Source organism: Chaetodon trifascialis, chromosome 1 (genome assembly GCF_039877785.1).
Source record: "Chaetodon trifascialis isolate fChaTrf1 chromosome 1, fChaTrf1.hap1, whole genome shotgun sequence".
NCBI lineage: Eukaryota > Metazoa > Chordata > Actinopteri > Chaetodontiformes > Chaetodontidae > Chaetodon > Chaetodon trifascialis.
Window position 1 is genome coordinate 25,963,424 of NC_092056.1, and position 17,899 is coordinate 25,981,322.

The 17,899-nt window shown below is 41.4% G+C and overlaps 1 protein-coding gene across 2 annotated transcripts in view; it reads right to left on the minus strand.

Annotated features, from left to right (window-relative positions):
- ntrk3b (neurotrophic tyrosine kinase, receptor, type 3b) overlaps window positions 1-17,899 on the minus strand; it is a 194,318-nt gene that overhangs the window by 61,187 nt on the left and 115,232 nt on the right. For both annotated transcript variants that reach the window (XM_070970084.1, XM_070970076.1), the window contains one exon: window positions 17,382-17,484. In XM_070970084.1, coding sequence (XP_070826185.1) covers window positions 17,382-17,484 — 103 coding nt within the window. The remainder of the gene's footprint in view (window positions 1-17,381; window positions 17,485-17,899) is intronic.

Here is a 17,899-nt window from a genome sequence, read left to right on the forward strand (position 1 = left end):
ACTGCTGAATATGTGGCCCCAAGTGGCATTGAACAAAACTAAGAGTCTACAGACATGATAGCAGATTTGTGAGGCTCTAATGCTAACATTATCATGCATAGACAATGCAAACATGATCTTTCGACGGTGTTATTTTTACCATCTTAATCATCTCACTTGAGTTTAAAGACAAGGCTGATGTGAAAATCACGTTTATGGTCATAAACCAAAGCAGTGAACAAATGAAAATATTGACCTGATGATGGCGCTAAAAAGGTTAAGGAGTCACCGACATTATTATAATTCAATGAATGTCTGTACCAAATACCATGATAATTCATTCAATGGTGGTCGAGAGGTTTCTCTCAAAACTACAAATGCTAACCTCAGATAGTTGCTGAGCACAAAGTGGTTGACAGACCAACCAACAGAAACAACATGAGCCATGCATGGCTAAAAAGACAATCTGGTAAACATAAATACCCTAACTCGAAAAATGACAAAATCACGTTAAAAGTGTGGTTTAAACAGCTTGTTTAACTTGACATTGCAAAGCAAGGGTTTGAAAATATATCACGTCAGGCCATGACCTCTTACTGGAGACTTAAAACTTGTGAAATGGTCAAACGACGAACCTTGAAGCAAAACGATTCTTATTTTTCGTTTCCAGGCTATTTTACTTGATTAATTAAAGGAAGGAAACTGCAGGCTGCAGGTATTAATTATTTCATGATAAAAAAAGCACATTTCCACACCATAAATCATCTCACTGGGCTTACAACCAGCTACTCTATATGCATGGCCCGCCGTGGTTCAGCTGATAAGCTCCTGCTTGTGGTCAAGATTTTCAACCACTAACCACATGTCACATCAGCAACAATTTGTGGTGATGTCCACCAACTCAGTCCACTGCAATAGTGATGCTCTCTTCTGGTGCACAAAGCCTTTTGATATCAATAAGACATAGGACAGGTGTATTATTTCCAAAAAGTTTGAAATGCTCATGACATATATTCTTCTGTTGGAATGGAGTTACTCTTAATAAGGGCATCAGCTCATTGCTTCAAATGTAAATTGAAATGTTGTTGCCCTGGTCAAGATACTTGTACTCCTCTGGTGTTGTGGGATTAATCTGCAGCATGGTGACAAGCCCAGTCCAACAATGTGCGTCGCCTCCCCCGTCCTCCCTGGACAATTCTCCCTGACACTCAGAGGACAGCTTCCTGGCCCTTCTCTCGCTGTAATGGAGGTTGGATGCTGCTTTTCCGCATTTCTGCCCACATTAGCATCTCTAGTTAATTGGCACCATTTGCTCAATGGCATTGCTTGAGTTTGTAAATGACTTTTACAATTGTCACTAATTATCAAGCTCAATGAGCGGAATTGGCGCGATTGGTCCCTAGTGGAGCAGAAACACAACAGGCGGAGGAAGGATTAAGACTCTGGGGGCAACAAGAGGAGCTGGCTAGTTGAGATATACAGTAGAGCTACATGCTAATCAACAGAGGATTACATATAAATGGTGCTACTGTAGCGCAGCCTCTCCCTGCTGCATGCTTGATGAACTACTGATGCACTTTGGCTGATTCTCAAGAGAGATAGTTTAAATTCCTATTTGTTTTTTCTCTCTCTCTCTTTTTGCACCATCGTCATTTGGAAGTTACATTAAACTATTTGCCGAGAAGCTGGTTGAGAGTTTTGTGTATGATGGAGTGATGATTTTTGGGGGGAGTTTTTCTAAAATGACTACCACTCGAAGCACAGCGTGCTAAGCACCCAAACTGTCTTCATCACAAATATAGAGAACGACCTTTCCCTGTGCCCCACCCACCTCAGTTAAAGTTAATTGTCAAGATTTCTGTGCACGCATGATGAGCATGCAGTTTACAGTGCTAACGCAGGAAGTTAACACACATTTTGAAACAATGCGTCTTTGTTTCAGACTGAGGTGGACAGAAGCAGCTTCTCATATCTGGCTAGTGGCGGTTTTGTCATCTGAAATGACAACTGTGGTGAGCAGTTAATTACAACTACAATTCGTCATTTGGCAGACACTTTTATCCCATGTGACGTACGTATGACACACACCAATGGCGCAGCCTCGGAAGCATTTTTTGGGGGGTTCAGTATCAGTTTCAGTGCCCCAGGATACTTCGGCATGTGGACTGCCAAGGCCAGGGATCGAACAACCGACCTCCTGATTGACAGATGACTGCCACAGCTACCACAGTGAGTTAACTCACCACTTAGCTCCATGAGTTGAAAATGCTGTCTCTGACTCACCTTTTCGAGTTTCTGGCTGACTCATTTTAAAATCAGCATCTTTTAAAGGGGTCTTTAATATGTAGTCCACTACATATATGATATCATTTTGCTAATGTTGCATGTCACAGGTACAAAGTCAGCATCCTCCCCAACTGATGATTCGTAGAAGACATAGACATAAACTGCAGTGTTCCTGTATTGCAGTGTGTGGTCCTTCTGAAATATTTTAATTATTACATTGTTATTACATGACCCTGTTTAACTGCTTAGCTACTCATATAAGCAATACAGAGGTTAGGTTTATGATGTGCTTGTATTTCAAAACAGCATGTTTTACTTTACTATTACAGGAGAAAAATGATGAGTGCTTGCTGTAGATGCTGGAAATTTAACTTCCCCAAATCCAGTTAAGCTGGACAAACTCTGACATAGTAGCACCCAGGACCAGCTCCCACACAGTGGGAAACTATGGTGGATGTGCTAGTCATGAAATCTGTAACCACATAATGTAGTATGAAATGCTAATTGGTTTTGGAAGTAAGGCTGGGTCACTGTGCTGTAGATAAGCTACTGAGGTGGAAATGTTAATGCTAATGTAGCTTACTGTACATTAAAGCAAACAAACACTAATTATTAATTCTTTACACTTTTGCTAGTATTTTTCATTTTGGAGGAACCACCTTCCAAACTCTTCATATGTGGAGTATCACTCTTTGGACTGGGGGTGTATTTCAGCAGCACATATGCGACTGAATGATAATAGAAAAGTTACAGGACTATTGTAGGAAAACTACAGGCAGCAATGTGTCTCTATGATCCTCTCGCTCTTTGATGGCATTGCTACTTGAAGGTGACATGGCAACAATATAGTATAGAAATGAGTATTTATAGTATATAGTTTAGAGAATATTACAGATTCAGGATGAGATTAACAAAGGGATGGACTGAGAGAAAACGGTGCAATTACAAATCCATCTGCTACCTCAGGATCACAGACAGCACTGTGGGTTAATCAATACGCAGCACAGTTAGGCTGCTGATATTTCGTGGTCGGGGGGTCGTAGATTCTAACTTGTTCAGACCTCAGTCAGATGGCACGTTAACAAGGGGGATGCATTTTGGTCATTTGGCTAACAAGGGGGATAGCGTCCCCCCCTCATCCCCCCTCAGATTGCCTACTGTTTCGGAGCAAGTGCTTCTCCCCACCCAGAGTGACACATTGAAAAAGTTCAGCAGTGAATCAACAGCAGAGTTGTAGCTACACTGTGGGCCCACTGCTTATCTTCAGCAGATGACAGACATGCAGAGCGCAGAGAACATTCAGTTCAAAGAAGTCTAATAATTGAGGATGGAGCAGTTATCTGAGAGACTGTTTTGTCTGCCTTGTCAGTATGAGCTAGACAGTCCAGCCTTCTCAAAGGCCAGACAATTTGCACTCCAAATGTCGTGTTGCAAGAAGGCAAACATGGCCTGGTGGAAGAAGGCCAGGGAGAGACAAAAGCTCAGGTTAAAAATGTGCCAGGCCTTATCATACAATTATTCTGCCAAAAATCTACTGAGAGCACAAACAATATATTAGCTGCTACACTTTGTCCTACTGGAATATGCAAAAGATAAATAGTCATCTCTTGCGAAGCATTAATCATTGATTAAAAAATGTTTTGCTTTTCTTGTTTTGCATTTTTTTTTTTTTTCTTCACAGCGTGGAGGAAATTGGATTTTGCCCTCTGGCACAGCAGCAGGATCAGATAGTGGGCTGCAGTAGCATGGATCTTATCTTAGCTTCAGCACTGGTCCAAAACATATTGCTGCCCCTCTCTCAGTGGAAACAAGCTTCAGCTGTGTCGTATTGTTGACAGAGCAAAGGTACTCACACACACACACACACACACACACACACAAACTATATTCACTTCTCTTTTGTGTCACATGCACTGTAGCTATCCACATGTATATATGTGAGTATAAGGACTGGGAGGGGTTGATATATAAATCTTACTGATGCCAGCTCTCACATGACCCAGAAAGTGCCTATTGCCTTGGTCGCTATGAATAAGCTCTTAAATCAAAGCTCAGTCCCTGGAGGTGGTATTAAATCAAGTGTGCCCCCCTAGAGATGCACTGAAATGCATGTCTAGGCCTATACATATGTAACAATCTGTAGACATGATGTGAATGAAAGTGCAGTTTTGTAAATCATGCATATGATCCGATGTAGTTTTCAGTTTGTTTAATCCACTCTGTGGTGTACTAATGAAATTTCATGTGTTTATTTTGACTGCAGTTTTACTCACACTGTATATTTCTTTGCTTTAGTAAACATTAGAATGCTGCTGGATGCTTAAACCTGTGGCTCAGCTTACGTCCATCAGGACTACCCTCAGCTGCCTTCTGGGTAGACAGAATTAAATCTACAGTGAAATATTCATCCCAGCGGTCACAGAGGAGAGTGAGCAGAGTAGCCAGTTCACCCATTAACTAAAACACAGCTGAGCCAGCCTGTCAGAGCTCCCGTAACACCTCTTCCTGCTCTTTTCATTTTTTCTCTCCTTCCTATTTGATGCTTTATCCTCCATTGTTCCTCCTCTCCTTTCCTACCTCACATCTTCTCCTCTCTCTTTCCTCTTCATGCGTAAAGAACATGCGTTGCTCAGTAGGCTGCATTATACTACAGCACTGTAGCCGCGTTAGCCTGTTAGCCTGTTTGTTTAGCTCATCATCACCACACTCCCCTGGGCTACATGGAGTTTATCTGCTTGCCAGTTAGCTGCCATAAAGCCCAAACACAGAAATAAGCCACTTTGCCAAGCAGCTGAAACACAATATTACAGTGACAATGCGATATTACAGCACCTATTGGATTTTCAGAATGCTCTCCAAAGCACTGTAAATGAAATAGAAAGACAGATACTCCTCTGGGAATGCTTTTTTTTTTTCTTTTAAATCAAAGAATGACTGCTGAACAAGCATAACCTTAGTTCTTTCCATAACAGAAAGGTGAAGGTTTCAGTTCTACAAAATGGGCTCTATTTTCATGTAAACGGGTGCAAGTATCAAGTGACAACTAGTGCAAACAAGTGGGTTTTGCTGGGGAGGGTAACCAGAGGAAAAAGCAAAAAATCTTGGTGCGGCATTGAAAAATCTGGAAGCAGCTTGAGTATAGGAACGCAGTAGCATCAGGTGGACACTGAACATGCTAGAATGGGACTACAGGACATGTCCCAATATGGATAAAGATGAGAACACATTTGAAGATGCCTCCTATAGTCCAGATGATACACACTATATACACTAACATGGTGCACAAGTATGTAAGTTGTGCTTATTTTGAGATAAAATGAATGTACCGTACAAGCAGGTATGGATCATATTGCATGTAAGAATGGACCAATAATCCAGACGAGCCTTTAAATGTTAGTCTAACTGATCACATTTCACTGTCTCAGTTGTACCTTAAACATCAGTCCTCCGCCAGTGGAGCCCGCTGAGCTTTTTTAACACAGGGCTAACTCACTGAAACTATATATGGCTGCCTGCTGCAAAATCCTGTTTTCTCATGCTCCGCTCCACAGTTCAGAGGTCAGGGTTAGCAGCAGAACAGCATGAGCTGAGAATGGTTTCAGTGTCTTACTTAAGAACACCTCAGCAGGTCAACACAAGATAGACCTCTTTGACATTATGAACGGCTCTGGATCACAGAATGAGGATTTTGAGCTAGCAAGATGTACAACCTGCAGAGTGTATACAGTCATTATGCCAAACATGAAGACCTGACGTGACAATCAGCCAGGAGAGAGAGAGCAAGTGATTGCTGCAGTGACTCAGAGCACAGGAAGCAACATCCTGATGCCATCTGGCTGCATCGTTTAGCTGCTGCTGCTGAGCATCACAGCTCATAATGCACATTTGAACTCAAGACACTTCTGGACTCATTATCAAGTGTTAAGGTGTCACAGAGGCAAAGAGGATAAAAAATGTAGTGACCCAAAAGACTGTGACCTGTAAAATTGACATAATCTGCTACCTTTGAGGAGCCAGTAATGACCTCTCATCACAGTGACACACTCCATCTTCATTTCACACCCTCTTAGAGCAGCACAGATGGCCTTGGCATTTCCTTAACAGCCTCTGAGGTCTTTCGTAAGCCAGTCTGCAAATCTTCTGCATCTCCTGTTGCTACAGGTAGCTCAGTGGAAAATACTGGAAAATGCATGGAGATGGCTTAAAGATGACTTCTTATTTACTATACAGTCTTCGAAGGCTCACAGGTAGTGGGTGTGCGCTTCTCCACCAAGTAGATCAGCAGGGTCCAAAGCAAAGCTAGCACAGGGCGGTAACCGTTTCCTTCCTCAGTGATTCATCCTCCCATCTATTTTGCATTATTGTGTACTAACAATGCTTTTCCACGGGTTAATACACAGGTTAATGAGGTGGGACAAGGCCACAGCAAAACGCTGCTAAACCAGCCATGCAGGATAATTTGTCTTGCCTCAGAAGTGTCAGCTACTGCAGCTCCCTGCACTTTAATTCATTCAAATGAATTTTGGTTTAATTGTTTTATCCTCGGTGCTCACTAACTCCATTAGTGTGGAAAGAGAGGGGGAGAAAGAGGGAGAAGGAGATGAGGTGATAGAGAGACATATGGAAAGCAAGGTACAGGGAGAGAGAGAGAGGCAGAGAGACACCGAGACAGACAGCAATTTGTGTATGTGTTCTGTGTACACGTTGGTGTGTGAGTGTGTGTGTGCATGCCTCTATGAATAATTAATCCCTAGTTGTGATTACACAACAATTATTCTGTACAGCTAAAACTTTAACCATCCTTATGAAAGATGGAGGCTTGTTCTCTATCTATAACGCAGACACTGCGGTCTGCCAGTCCCAGAGGTGTGTTAATGCAAACCAGGGAGAGGCTGATGGGAACATGAGCCGATGGGAATATGGGAAGTGTGGCTGATGGAAGGACAGCTCTATATTTAACAGAGGGGAGGTGTTCTGAACATGATGATGAATTGAGACCTACTGAGGCTCCTGAATGAGATGGGGGGGGGGGGGGGGGGGGTGTCTGTCTTACAATTTACCTATAACTGCAATTTATGCCCTCAAAATGAAGATCCATTTTCAACACATTGTTTTCCAAGATTGTTTCATGTAGTACCTCACAAGAAAAGGCTGAAATCAGAGAAACAGCAGGAAGAAATTATTAGCATGTTTGGTGATCCCTTTCTGGAGGCCTTCCTTTTTCTTTCCCTTTTCCCTCTTTCTTGGGGGTCCTGGCCAGCAGATTGGAACCACTGCTGCAGTAGATTTTCACTATTATACAAATTGTTGAATATAGTTAATATTATATCAGAACAACTAATATGATTCAGTATAGAAATATACATGCTTTATACATAGCATATATAGAAAAATGTAATTATTTCACATGTAGAAATTGTGACTACAACATGTTTATTACAATATTGTCATGCTTATGTGTGCATAAGAAAAAGAGCAATCCCAACACTATGACTACTGCTACTACTACTACCAATAATAATAATAATAATTCATAGTAAATCTGTTTCATTTCAGTTTCAGTTATTATCATGTAAAGTGCTTGGAAGATAAAATATGCATAACATGTAATGTAATGTAATGTAATGTATAGCAAAAATTGTCATTATATCAGTGTAGCAGTGCAGTCACAGCTAAAAATATACTTTAATATAGAACTGCCACTATACTGTGATACAATACTGTCATTCTTGTACATAGAACAGAATACTACTGTTACACAGCACTTATTCTAAAGTGTAGAATTTTTCATTTTCTTCCCCAAGGACACAGGAGGAGGGTGGAGATTGAACACTCACAATAGACCCAATGAACAATGTTGTCAACAGTGAACACTGTCAACTATATAAATGTTAAACTTATCATGTCATGATTATATTTGGATATATTGTAGTAAATATACTCACTGTGTTTAAATATATATATATACTGTATAACATTGTCATTATTAAACATAACGTGATTACTAATTTAGCAAAGAAATTCATTTCTGTGCAGTAGCTTGTACTTTGTATCTGTCAGTATAAAAGAATCACAATCCTCTCCAGCGTAGGAGTGAGCATGCAGCACCCTACATTTGGCTGTTACATAATATGAGCTGTTTGCTGGGCCGGTGGCTAAAATTCACACTGAATTAACTAGTGTTTAGAGTGGGGGCTAAAAACCTTCACAGCATGCTTCTCCTTTTCAGTTTTGAAAAAAGATTAGGCAGAAATATCATCTCAGACCCTGAAAATCACCTTCCCACCTCTGAGTGGATGCTCTCTCATGTGGTGTAATAAGCAAAGCATCACCCTCCACCAGTAGAAAATCCCAAATAGAGTCATGCCAAAGGTGTCTGGATGGGAACAAAGGGCTGAAATGTTGAGCCACGCAAGCTGGAGGTTTATGACGGAGCCACGCCTCCTCACTCAGCCTGTTTCTAAGACTAGTTTTACTGTGAAGGTTACTGTCTCCCCAGTTAGCTAGCTGGTAGCTGAGCTGTTGTTAAAGCCTGCAGCGGTTGAGGAAGCAAATTTTCTCTCGTTCTCCAATTAGGGCTTCCATATCTTCTTTTTTTTAGCCCAAACTAGGCTACAACATGGCTTTTTTAACGGTTACAAGAGCACCTCCTGCTGACCCTGTGTGGTCAGCAGGGAACATTCAGATTTATAATAACACAATGTGAGGAGTGCTGTCTAAGCTGAATTCACTGCATTGTAAGAGGGTTGTCTGGTGAAACTCAGTCCCTAAATGTTCATTAGCTTGGAAGAAACTCATCAGCACTGTGCTGCATGAGTCTATTTCAAGGCCTCCTGTAAATTGCAGAAAATATGACTGTACTAATCATTAGCAAGTCCTACAGGACGGGTAATACAGAGGTATTTGGTATCCATCCATTGAGAGGTGACTGAATGAAAGATCAAGACAGAATTGAATGTCTCACCAAACAAAAACAAAAAACAAAAAAAAAACTGCAGTGATCATGCATCAACTATGGTGCTAACCATGTAATTTCATGTGATTTACATGGTTAAGCAGTATGGTGAGAGAGGCGTTTCAATTCCAGAATTCCAGTCACAGAAATTTAGGGAGGAAATCAATTATACAAATGCCCATTTTGTTAGCTGACTGCCAATGTGCAAAAACCAGGTCATCAAAAGAAAGTGCATTAAGAAATGTGATACCAAGCTACATAAAGGTTTTTAAAAGGTGTGAGAATTCAAAAGTGATTACGCATTGTACTCACGGAAACAGTACCAATATACTTGATTGAGGTGGCATCAGGACAAAAGCACTGAGATGGTAAGATTCACACTACATCTATTATCTACTCTATTCAAGATAAAACACACCATGAAAAAAATCCAGTTGTGGAGTTTTCCAGATCAATACTAATTGAAACATGGAAATGTAGAAGTTGTCCCTGATGCATTTTCATGGACCTATTGTTTGGCTGCACTGACACTTCAGCCTCTTAAATTGTTTACAGAGCAAATTACATTTGTATTCATTAGAAAACAAAACGCTTATGTCTCTCATGCACTAGCTCTTGTAACTTTCCATGGCTGAAAAAAGGAGCAAACATGATATTTTCTGAGCAATGCCCCCTGGGGACGGAGCCGAACCGCTGCAGCAGTTCAGAAAGCCTGCGGTAGAAAGCGAGCTTCTTCCTCTACTCCTGCATCTGTATTCTGCCATAACCTGAAATTTTAAAGATGCTATATTAAGCTATTATTAAACTCAAAAGACCGAGGACAACCTTCTGAACTATTGATAGCAAAGACTTAAAAGCTTCCAAACACCCAGTCAAAGTGCATTCAACAAGACCACTCTGCAAGCCTGGCCTTTTACTGGGGGTTACTTTACGACGCGTGGCACAGCAGAGCAGTGAACACCTCTGCAGAAAGACACAGAGAGGACAGAAGGCACTTAGCTATTAGCTGTCTTGTGCTGACAATCCGATGTCTAAAATAAAAGTAAAGAAAAAATAGAAACCCTATTTGTAGCAGGAACACCATGTCCACAGCAACTACCCTAGGCCACCCTGCACTTTATATCCATCCATCCATCCAGGGACAGGCAGCACCACAACCAAATTCCCAGGGAGGGCTCTCATGCAACTTTTAAGAAAGATAAATAAATAAAGGGCCTTTTTTTTTCTTTTTTTTTTGTATTTTCATTTTCCATGCAAGGTGCAAATAGAACTGAGCAAAGAGACAGTATCCAGATCCTTTTAGGGTTTACTAAAAGCACTGGTGGTCTGTGGGATTAACGGCAGAGATCGTCTGAAAAACAACACAATGTGATGACAGAGATGATGGAGAATGAACTTTGCTTCCAAAAAACTTCCCTCTTTTCTTGGAAGAGACATAACAAGGTACACTGAAAAAAGAGAGAGAAAGAAGCACTAGCTGTTGCTGTTTTCTTGGAAGTCCCCATCTGTCGCATGTGTTCAGAAGAATGAATTACAGCCAATTAAGACGGCTGGTGCTGTGGCAACTGTGCAAAGGGTAAACACCATTTGTGCAGGAAAGACAAGAGGTCTGTGATGTGCATCTCTGTGCCCCTGCTGACGACGCAGAGGGTTTTTATATGCACTTTGATGTTTTAAATGAGAAAAACCAAAATGAAGATGCAAAATATTCATAATATGTCCTCTAGGTGGAATTAGAAAACAAAACCATTTTATGAAACTTTTTTTTTTTTTTTTTTAATGAAAACATCTGTCCAGAGTGAGGAGAGCAAAACATTTTGTCTCTTCCATTTGAAAGTCTCCATCTGCATACGATTGAAAATCATTGGTGATGTTTTAGCACACAGTGATTATCACATAATAATACCTTTGCTACTGTGTAGATAAATGCTAAAATAAAGTATAATTGTGCAATGTCCAAAACTGGCTGTTAGACTGCACGTATCTTTGACAGCTTGAAGATGCAAATTAATAAAACTGGGCGAGATATGTTATCCATTAGTTTATATATGATATTATCAGATTTTTATTATCATTACATATGTCTCACAATTAGGCAGCATTTTAAAGATTTTGCTGGTCCAGTATGAGTAAAGGTGTGTAGTTGCTTTCCACCACTTCATGTTGGAAACAGTTTTTAGTTTCCCTAACAACAAATCCACATTTAAGAAGGCATGGAGAACACATTTAAGTGGCAGATAATTTGCCAAAAATGTGTTTGATATTTGTTTAAACTCATGGAAAGAGTGTCTGTCTGTCTGCTTGTCTCTCTGTAGATGTCTCACTGCTGGGCACTCTGGCCACTGGAGGCCAAGCAAAGCAGTGATGCAGTAAATGCTGCACAGTGTGTGTGTGTGTGTGTGTGTGTGTGTGTGTGTGTGTGTGTGTGTGTGTGTGTGTGTGTGTGTGTGTGTGTGTGTGTGTGTGTGTGTGTGTGTGTGTGTATAGGCTGATCATCCCCAGGCCTGTTTCGGGTAATGTAGCGGAGAGGAGGGTAGGCTGCCCTGACACACACGCCTGGATCACAGAGGCCAGCAGGCTGCCGCGGGGTACGCTTTGTGTATGAGTATTTGTGTGTGTTGGCGGTTGGCGTAGGTGTGTGTGTCATTGTGTATCACAGTGCTATGATTTAAATACTTGTCTATCTGTATATATAAAGACCTGAAAACTGTCTATGTTGATTATGTCAAGTTCAGTCCTCACAACATGCTCTACTGATCACTGATCCTACCTGTGCACTCTGAGCAACAGTGTTAACTAATGGCTACATGGCTAAGTTTGATTAAATGTGAAAAGTGTCTGCTCACCTTGACTTACAGGTAACCTCCTGCCAGATCCCCCTGACTCTGCTTCCTCTGACCCTGACTTCTTGGTGTCTCAGCATTTACGAAACATTCATTTGCCTCCCTCAGCATTTTCAGCCTCGTAGTAACACTAGGGTTAAAGGGCAAGGGACAAAATTCTTTCTGCACTTACAGATTGTGTGTGATTTGTCCAGCAGTCACACTGGTATGAAAATGCAGTTTGTCTGTCACATGAGACCAGCCTAAGTGTAAACACTATAATCATACATTTAATTTGGGGATATTCACTTGTATGCTTCCTTGTCAAGAGTTAGAACTGAAGACTGATACCAATCTCGTGTCTTTACGACAAGCTACAGACAGCAGCCAGTTAGCTTAGCTTAGCACAGAGACTGGAAACAGAGGGAAACAGCTAGCTGTAGTAGCTAGTAACAAGGCCTGCCTGGTTCAGAAAATCATCCAGTGATTAATAAGTACCAGTGTCTTGACTTCTAAAATGAATGTCACTCAATGCTGTTTCCTCCATCAGTTGTCACTTGCTCCTGACATGTTACCTCTACCTTTGTTTGTTCGCTGTATATTTTCAGTCTAAACTGGCTGTGAAATGTTGACAAAAATAGCACCTGTATCATCTGCTCCTTATATAAACACACAGCAGCTGCCAGCAAATATTGTGTATGAGCCCCATAAGTACTCAGAATGCAGCACAGTGTAGCATCGATTCCCAAGCCCTTTTGGGACCCTCAGGATTAGTTCAAAGTTTAAGACCTGGCTAAGTTTCTGTTATGATGACAAAAATACTTGGCAGAGAAATGCCAGATGAAAATCAGAATACAACCAGAAACATGACAATGTTCAGCATCTGACTATTCTGGTTTTGTATTATACTAATAATATTGCTGTTATATTAACTATTAGGCATGATAGTGATTCCTAATCCTCTCCTTATATTTTCTTAAATTATGTTCACACAAACTCTGCTTTCTGCACTTTCTGTTTCTGCAGTCAGTTATGTAGTTTAAAAAGTCAGGTCTGCTGCACCAACTCTGAAAGTGCAGTAGGCCTTAACACAAAATATAGCCAAACATGTGGCCTGGAAGAAAGGGAAGGTGACAAGATGATATACATTTTGTTATATATTGGTTACACTTAAAGCAGCAGGGGTGCGGTTATTTTCTATCTGAACATAAGAAAAGATGACAGGGGAGCATAATACCTATTACTGACATGCTGAGTGTCTTTTTCTGAAGAAGCATTATTGATTCCCTGCTGACAAAAATCTGTGTGAAAGACACTTCAAAACCCACTGGTGTGAATCACAATGTGAAAGATGAGCCCGTTGCTTAGACTGCAAGATATTTTAGCTTCGAGGTAAGTTGACAAGATATTGATCAGAGCAACAGGTTATCTCCAGTATGAGTACATTTTCATGCATACACACAAGCAGACACACGCACACACAAACAAATGCAGACAGACAAAGTATCTTTCATAAAACCACAATTACAACCACATAAACTGAGCTACAGTCTATCAGTCAGAGCTGTAAATGCATCGCAGCCAGTGGACAGACCTGGCGGTGGGCCTTGAATTGCTAGCAAATCAATTGAATGTAGTTCACACACACACACACACACACACACACACACACACACACACACACACACACACACACACACACACACACACACACACACACACACACACACACACACACACACACACACACATATTCCAGCCACATAAAAGAAAAAAAGAAAAAACAGAGTTTTTATTGGATGCCCAGAAACGGTCAGTGATCAAACTCCAACAGCCAAAAGAGCCACGGTGATTTAGTGGAGCGAAAATCCATTATGGCTCCATCCAAAGGTAATGACTTCTTCAGGCCTTCCAGCTGATTCTCTAGAATAAGAAAGGGGGGGATAACACATACACACTAATACACACAGACACTAATACACACACACACAGGACAAATCAGGCCTTTGTACAGAACAGCATGAGGTCCTGAACGAGTCCACACTGACATCACCTCTCTTTAAGTCTTTATACCTTCAATCACTCACAGTGACAGTAGAGATAAGAGCATCTCTATTTAAACTGAACTGGCTTATGTGCAGTAACCAAAGTCAAATTATGACATAAGAAAGAAAGAAAGAAAGAAAGAACGAAAGAAAGAAAGAAAGAAAGAAAGAAAGAAAGAAAGACATCCTTTTATTTGTCACACCATAGAACATGCACATACACGCCATGCTTAGTGAAATTCTTCTCCGCTTTTAACCCATCCTGGTCGTCCTTCCTCTGCGGCAGACCAGGAGTGGTGGGCTGCCAGCCGACCAGTGCCCGGGGACCCAATTTCTTGACCGTTGGTCAGGTGGTGATCTTCATGCATGTTTTTTTTCAGAGGGGGGTTTAATTTTATGGAGGATCCCCCAGGTGAACACGGGGAGAACATGCAAACTCCACATAGAAAGGCCCCTTTACTCGAGATAAGGGGCAGCAAGCACCGACGGCATGGACTTAAGTGAGAGAGGGAACCATGGCAGCACTAACATCACAACATTTTTTGCCAATCATTACATCAAGAAATAAAGCTAAGCATGATGGCAACAATGAGGTAAAACAGGGCAGAAAGAGCTTTGAATTTTCATCCTGCACAATGCTGTAGGACATGCTCCACACAACACTGACTTTAATGTAAAAACTGGAAACAAAAAAAAAAAAAAAGAAAGAAAGAAAGAAAGAAAGAAAGAAAGAAAGAAAGAAAGAAAGAAAGAAAGAAAGAAAGAAAGAAAAAGAAAAGACCAAAATTACCAGCAGTGGTAATAGCTTAACCCGGTGATGTGCTCAACCTTCGGTATGGTTCTTTTTCCTGCACTGTGACAGTCATTTACTACAAGAGTGCACTCAGTTGAGTGCAGATCTCCACAAGGTGTGTCTGGGGGCCCATGGGTGAAGCAGTTGTTGATCACTTGTGGCCCCTACTGGTCGGCTAAGAGGAGCGAGGAGTCATCAATGGCAGTATAACACAGAGCAGTCCATACAATAGGCTTTTCAAAAATTGTGAATCACCATAACCATGAGAGGTCCTTGAGCATACAGTCATAAATGTGCACAAAAGAAATAAGGCTGATGGGTCCAGTAATATGTAAGATTAAGACAGATACACACACACACACACACACACACACACACACACACACACACACACACACACACACACACACACACACACACACACGCACGCACACGCACATGACCACAAGCATGATGCCCTCCAGGCGTTCACCTGGCAGATAATAAACTATTTATTACTTTGAACAAGGCAGCTAATCTCAAATTAAAAAATCTGAGCCGAGCAAACTGTATGATAAATGCCTCTCTTGACAGAAAATGTAGGGGCACCCTTGAGCAAAGCGGACAGTCTTAATATATCGTATGAAGCGGCGGGTGTTGCTGGGGAACCGTGTGGCGCTCCGTGAGACAGCCCCGCAATGCAATTTTTTAAAAACGTCCTGCAGTGCCCAAGAGGGCTTTGGACCTTGCCAGCAAGGAGATAAATTATGCTCTTCACTCCTGCTTGGAGAGTACTGAAACTGCATTTGAAGCACCCTTTTGAAAAGCATTGAAGTAACTCCTACAGTGATGCTGGGTGCTCTGAGCATTAAAACATGCTAAGCTCTCAATGCTGCCAGCCATATGAAGCATTACCTCCTATGATTTAATAACAAGTGTAAAAAAAGGCAGTACTGTAACACCGATTCCTGGTGAGATTTATATGGTTTTTACATGTTTGTGGGTGGATTTTAAATTAGTATACTATTTGTCTGTCAAATGCATTGTCATCTACCATATAAAGCTGCATTAGATAAAAATGCAAGTTATGCAAATGAAAGTTACTACACTCTTGGTGCAACATTAGAAAGCAACAGTGGCAATAGTTATCTCATACAGACATAATGAGTCAAACTGCCTTCATGACATGAAGTTTAGGAAGCACTGTCTGTGATCCATTCGCAACACCCTGCTTTTATTATCTTTTATTTTATATCAGGATTTGTGACAATTTGTGACAATTTTGTCAGCACACAAATTCATATGGCTTGCCGTGACATTACAAACACGCCTGCAAAGCCTCATTAAGCATGAGACTCATCCTTGATTAGAGCCAGGTTTAGGTCAATGCAATAATTACCACCCCCTAAATAATTACAGCAGAGAGTTCTTTTCCGTGGTAAGTAACGAACTCTAATCCTGTAAAGTAGCTAATTAAGGGTTGGCAGTGGCTAATGCTACTTTACACCATGCTTACGGTGTGAAATGAAGAACATGTACAGTTTGAGGCGTTGGGTCACAGTTGAATGTTGTTATTTTTACTAAAAGAGACAAATGTGAAAAAGACTAAAAATCGACAGAACAAACAGACTGAATTCAAACAAAATTGAGAGAGAAGAAGAAACATGTGCGGATTAGGATCATAAGCTTGAATTCAATGCATCTTGTCGTAAAGGGACACAGGGATGTGTGTTTTGTGATACACAAGCTCACCAACTGCAAACCACTAAACACGAGCAGGTGCAGCTACTCGGCCCGCCAGCTGATAAGAGCTGTAGTTGGGTGGGCAAACACTTGAACCTGAACCACAGGACCTGAGCTGCTATCATCCTCTCCCCTCCGCTCTGCTCTCTATTCCTAGATCAGCGCTACGACTGCTCTTGCCTCTTCCACAACGCCGATGCCAGAGAGACGAGCAAAACCTGGAGCCGACACAAAATGAAAGCTCAGCATGCACAAAAGCCACATTAATCCTATTGAATTCCTCAGTGTGATCGACAGCACCGAGTCCACTAATTAATTCAGGATCCCTTCTGCGATCGCTCCACAGAGCAGACACAGTGAACGTATGAGGCCCATGTACTGCACATAGACCTCGTTTGCATGCATACTGCTCTGTAGTATTGATCTAGTTGCCTGTACGTGTGCGTGTATATGGGTGATTATGGATGTATTGCCTGTAGCAGGACTCAACCACATGTAGCATAAGGCAACAACTTTAGTGTCCTGCAACAGTCACCAAGACCAAGCTTTATTTTTCCAAATGAGTCCTCTTGGGGATATGACTGAAGCACTGTAAACATGCAGTAAGAAAGTCTGACTTCTACAGTAGCTGCATATGTACATTTTCTGGTGAACAAAGGTTTTGACGAGAAGATTAGCTGGAATGGATCCCGCACAATGATGCAACTGGCAGAAAGGCGATAAACAAAGCGAACTGTGCGGCTGCCTTTTTGCTTGTCTGACTATTTGTGTAGACTTACCTTTCATACCGAATTTGGAGCGGCGGCCGTATTTGTTGATGAGAACAAAAAGGACGAGGAGTAGGACACAAGCGAAGCCCGCTAAACCCACAGCAATGGAAACCTGAAAGAAATGAAGTGCTGTGTCAGATTCAGGCAGCGATCAGAGGACTGTGTTCACATCATAATCCTTTCCAGATTTCTGATAACCTTAAATACTGCAAATCAGAGTGTAATCCACTAGATTGTTACAACTGCTTTCTTCCAGATTACAGCAGTCTGGAAGAACATTGAATGCCTGTCTTGGCTGTGATGTATTCCAGTTAGCAGAATGTAATCTAAATATGATCCTCTACAGGCAGACATTTGGACATCATAGCAGGAAAAGCTTGGGTGGTATTGATGACATTAACAGCACTCAGTTTGGGTGGGGTAATTCCCGGGTCCTGATACTGTACTGTGCGTGCTGGTTAACATGGCTTATTGGGACACTTGACTTAGCCATTGTGAACAAAATGTGATTCACCACCACCAATCAA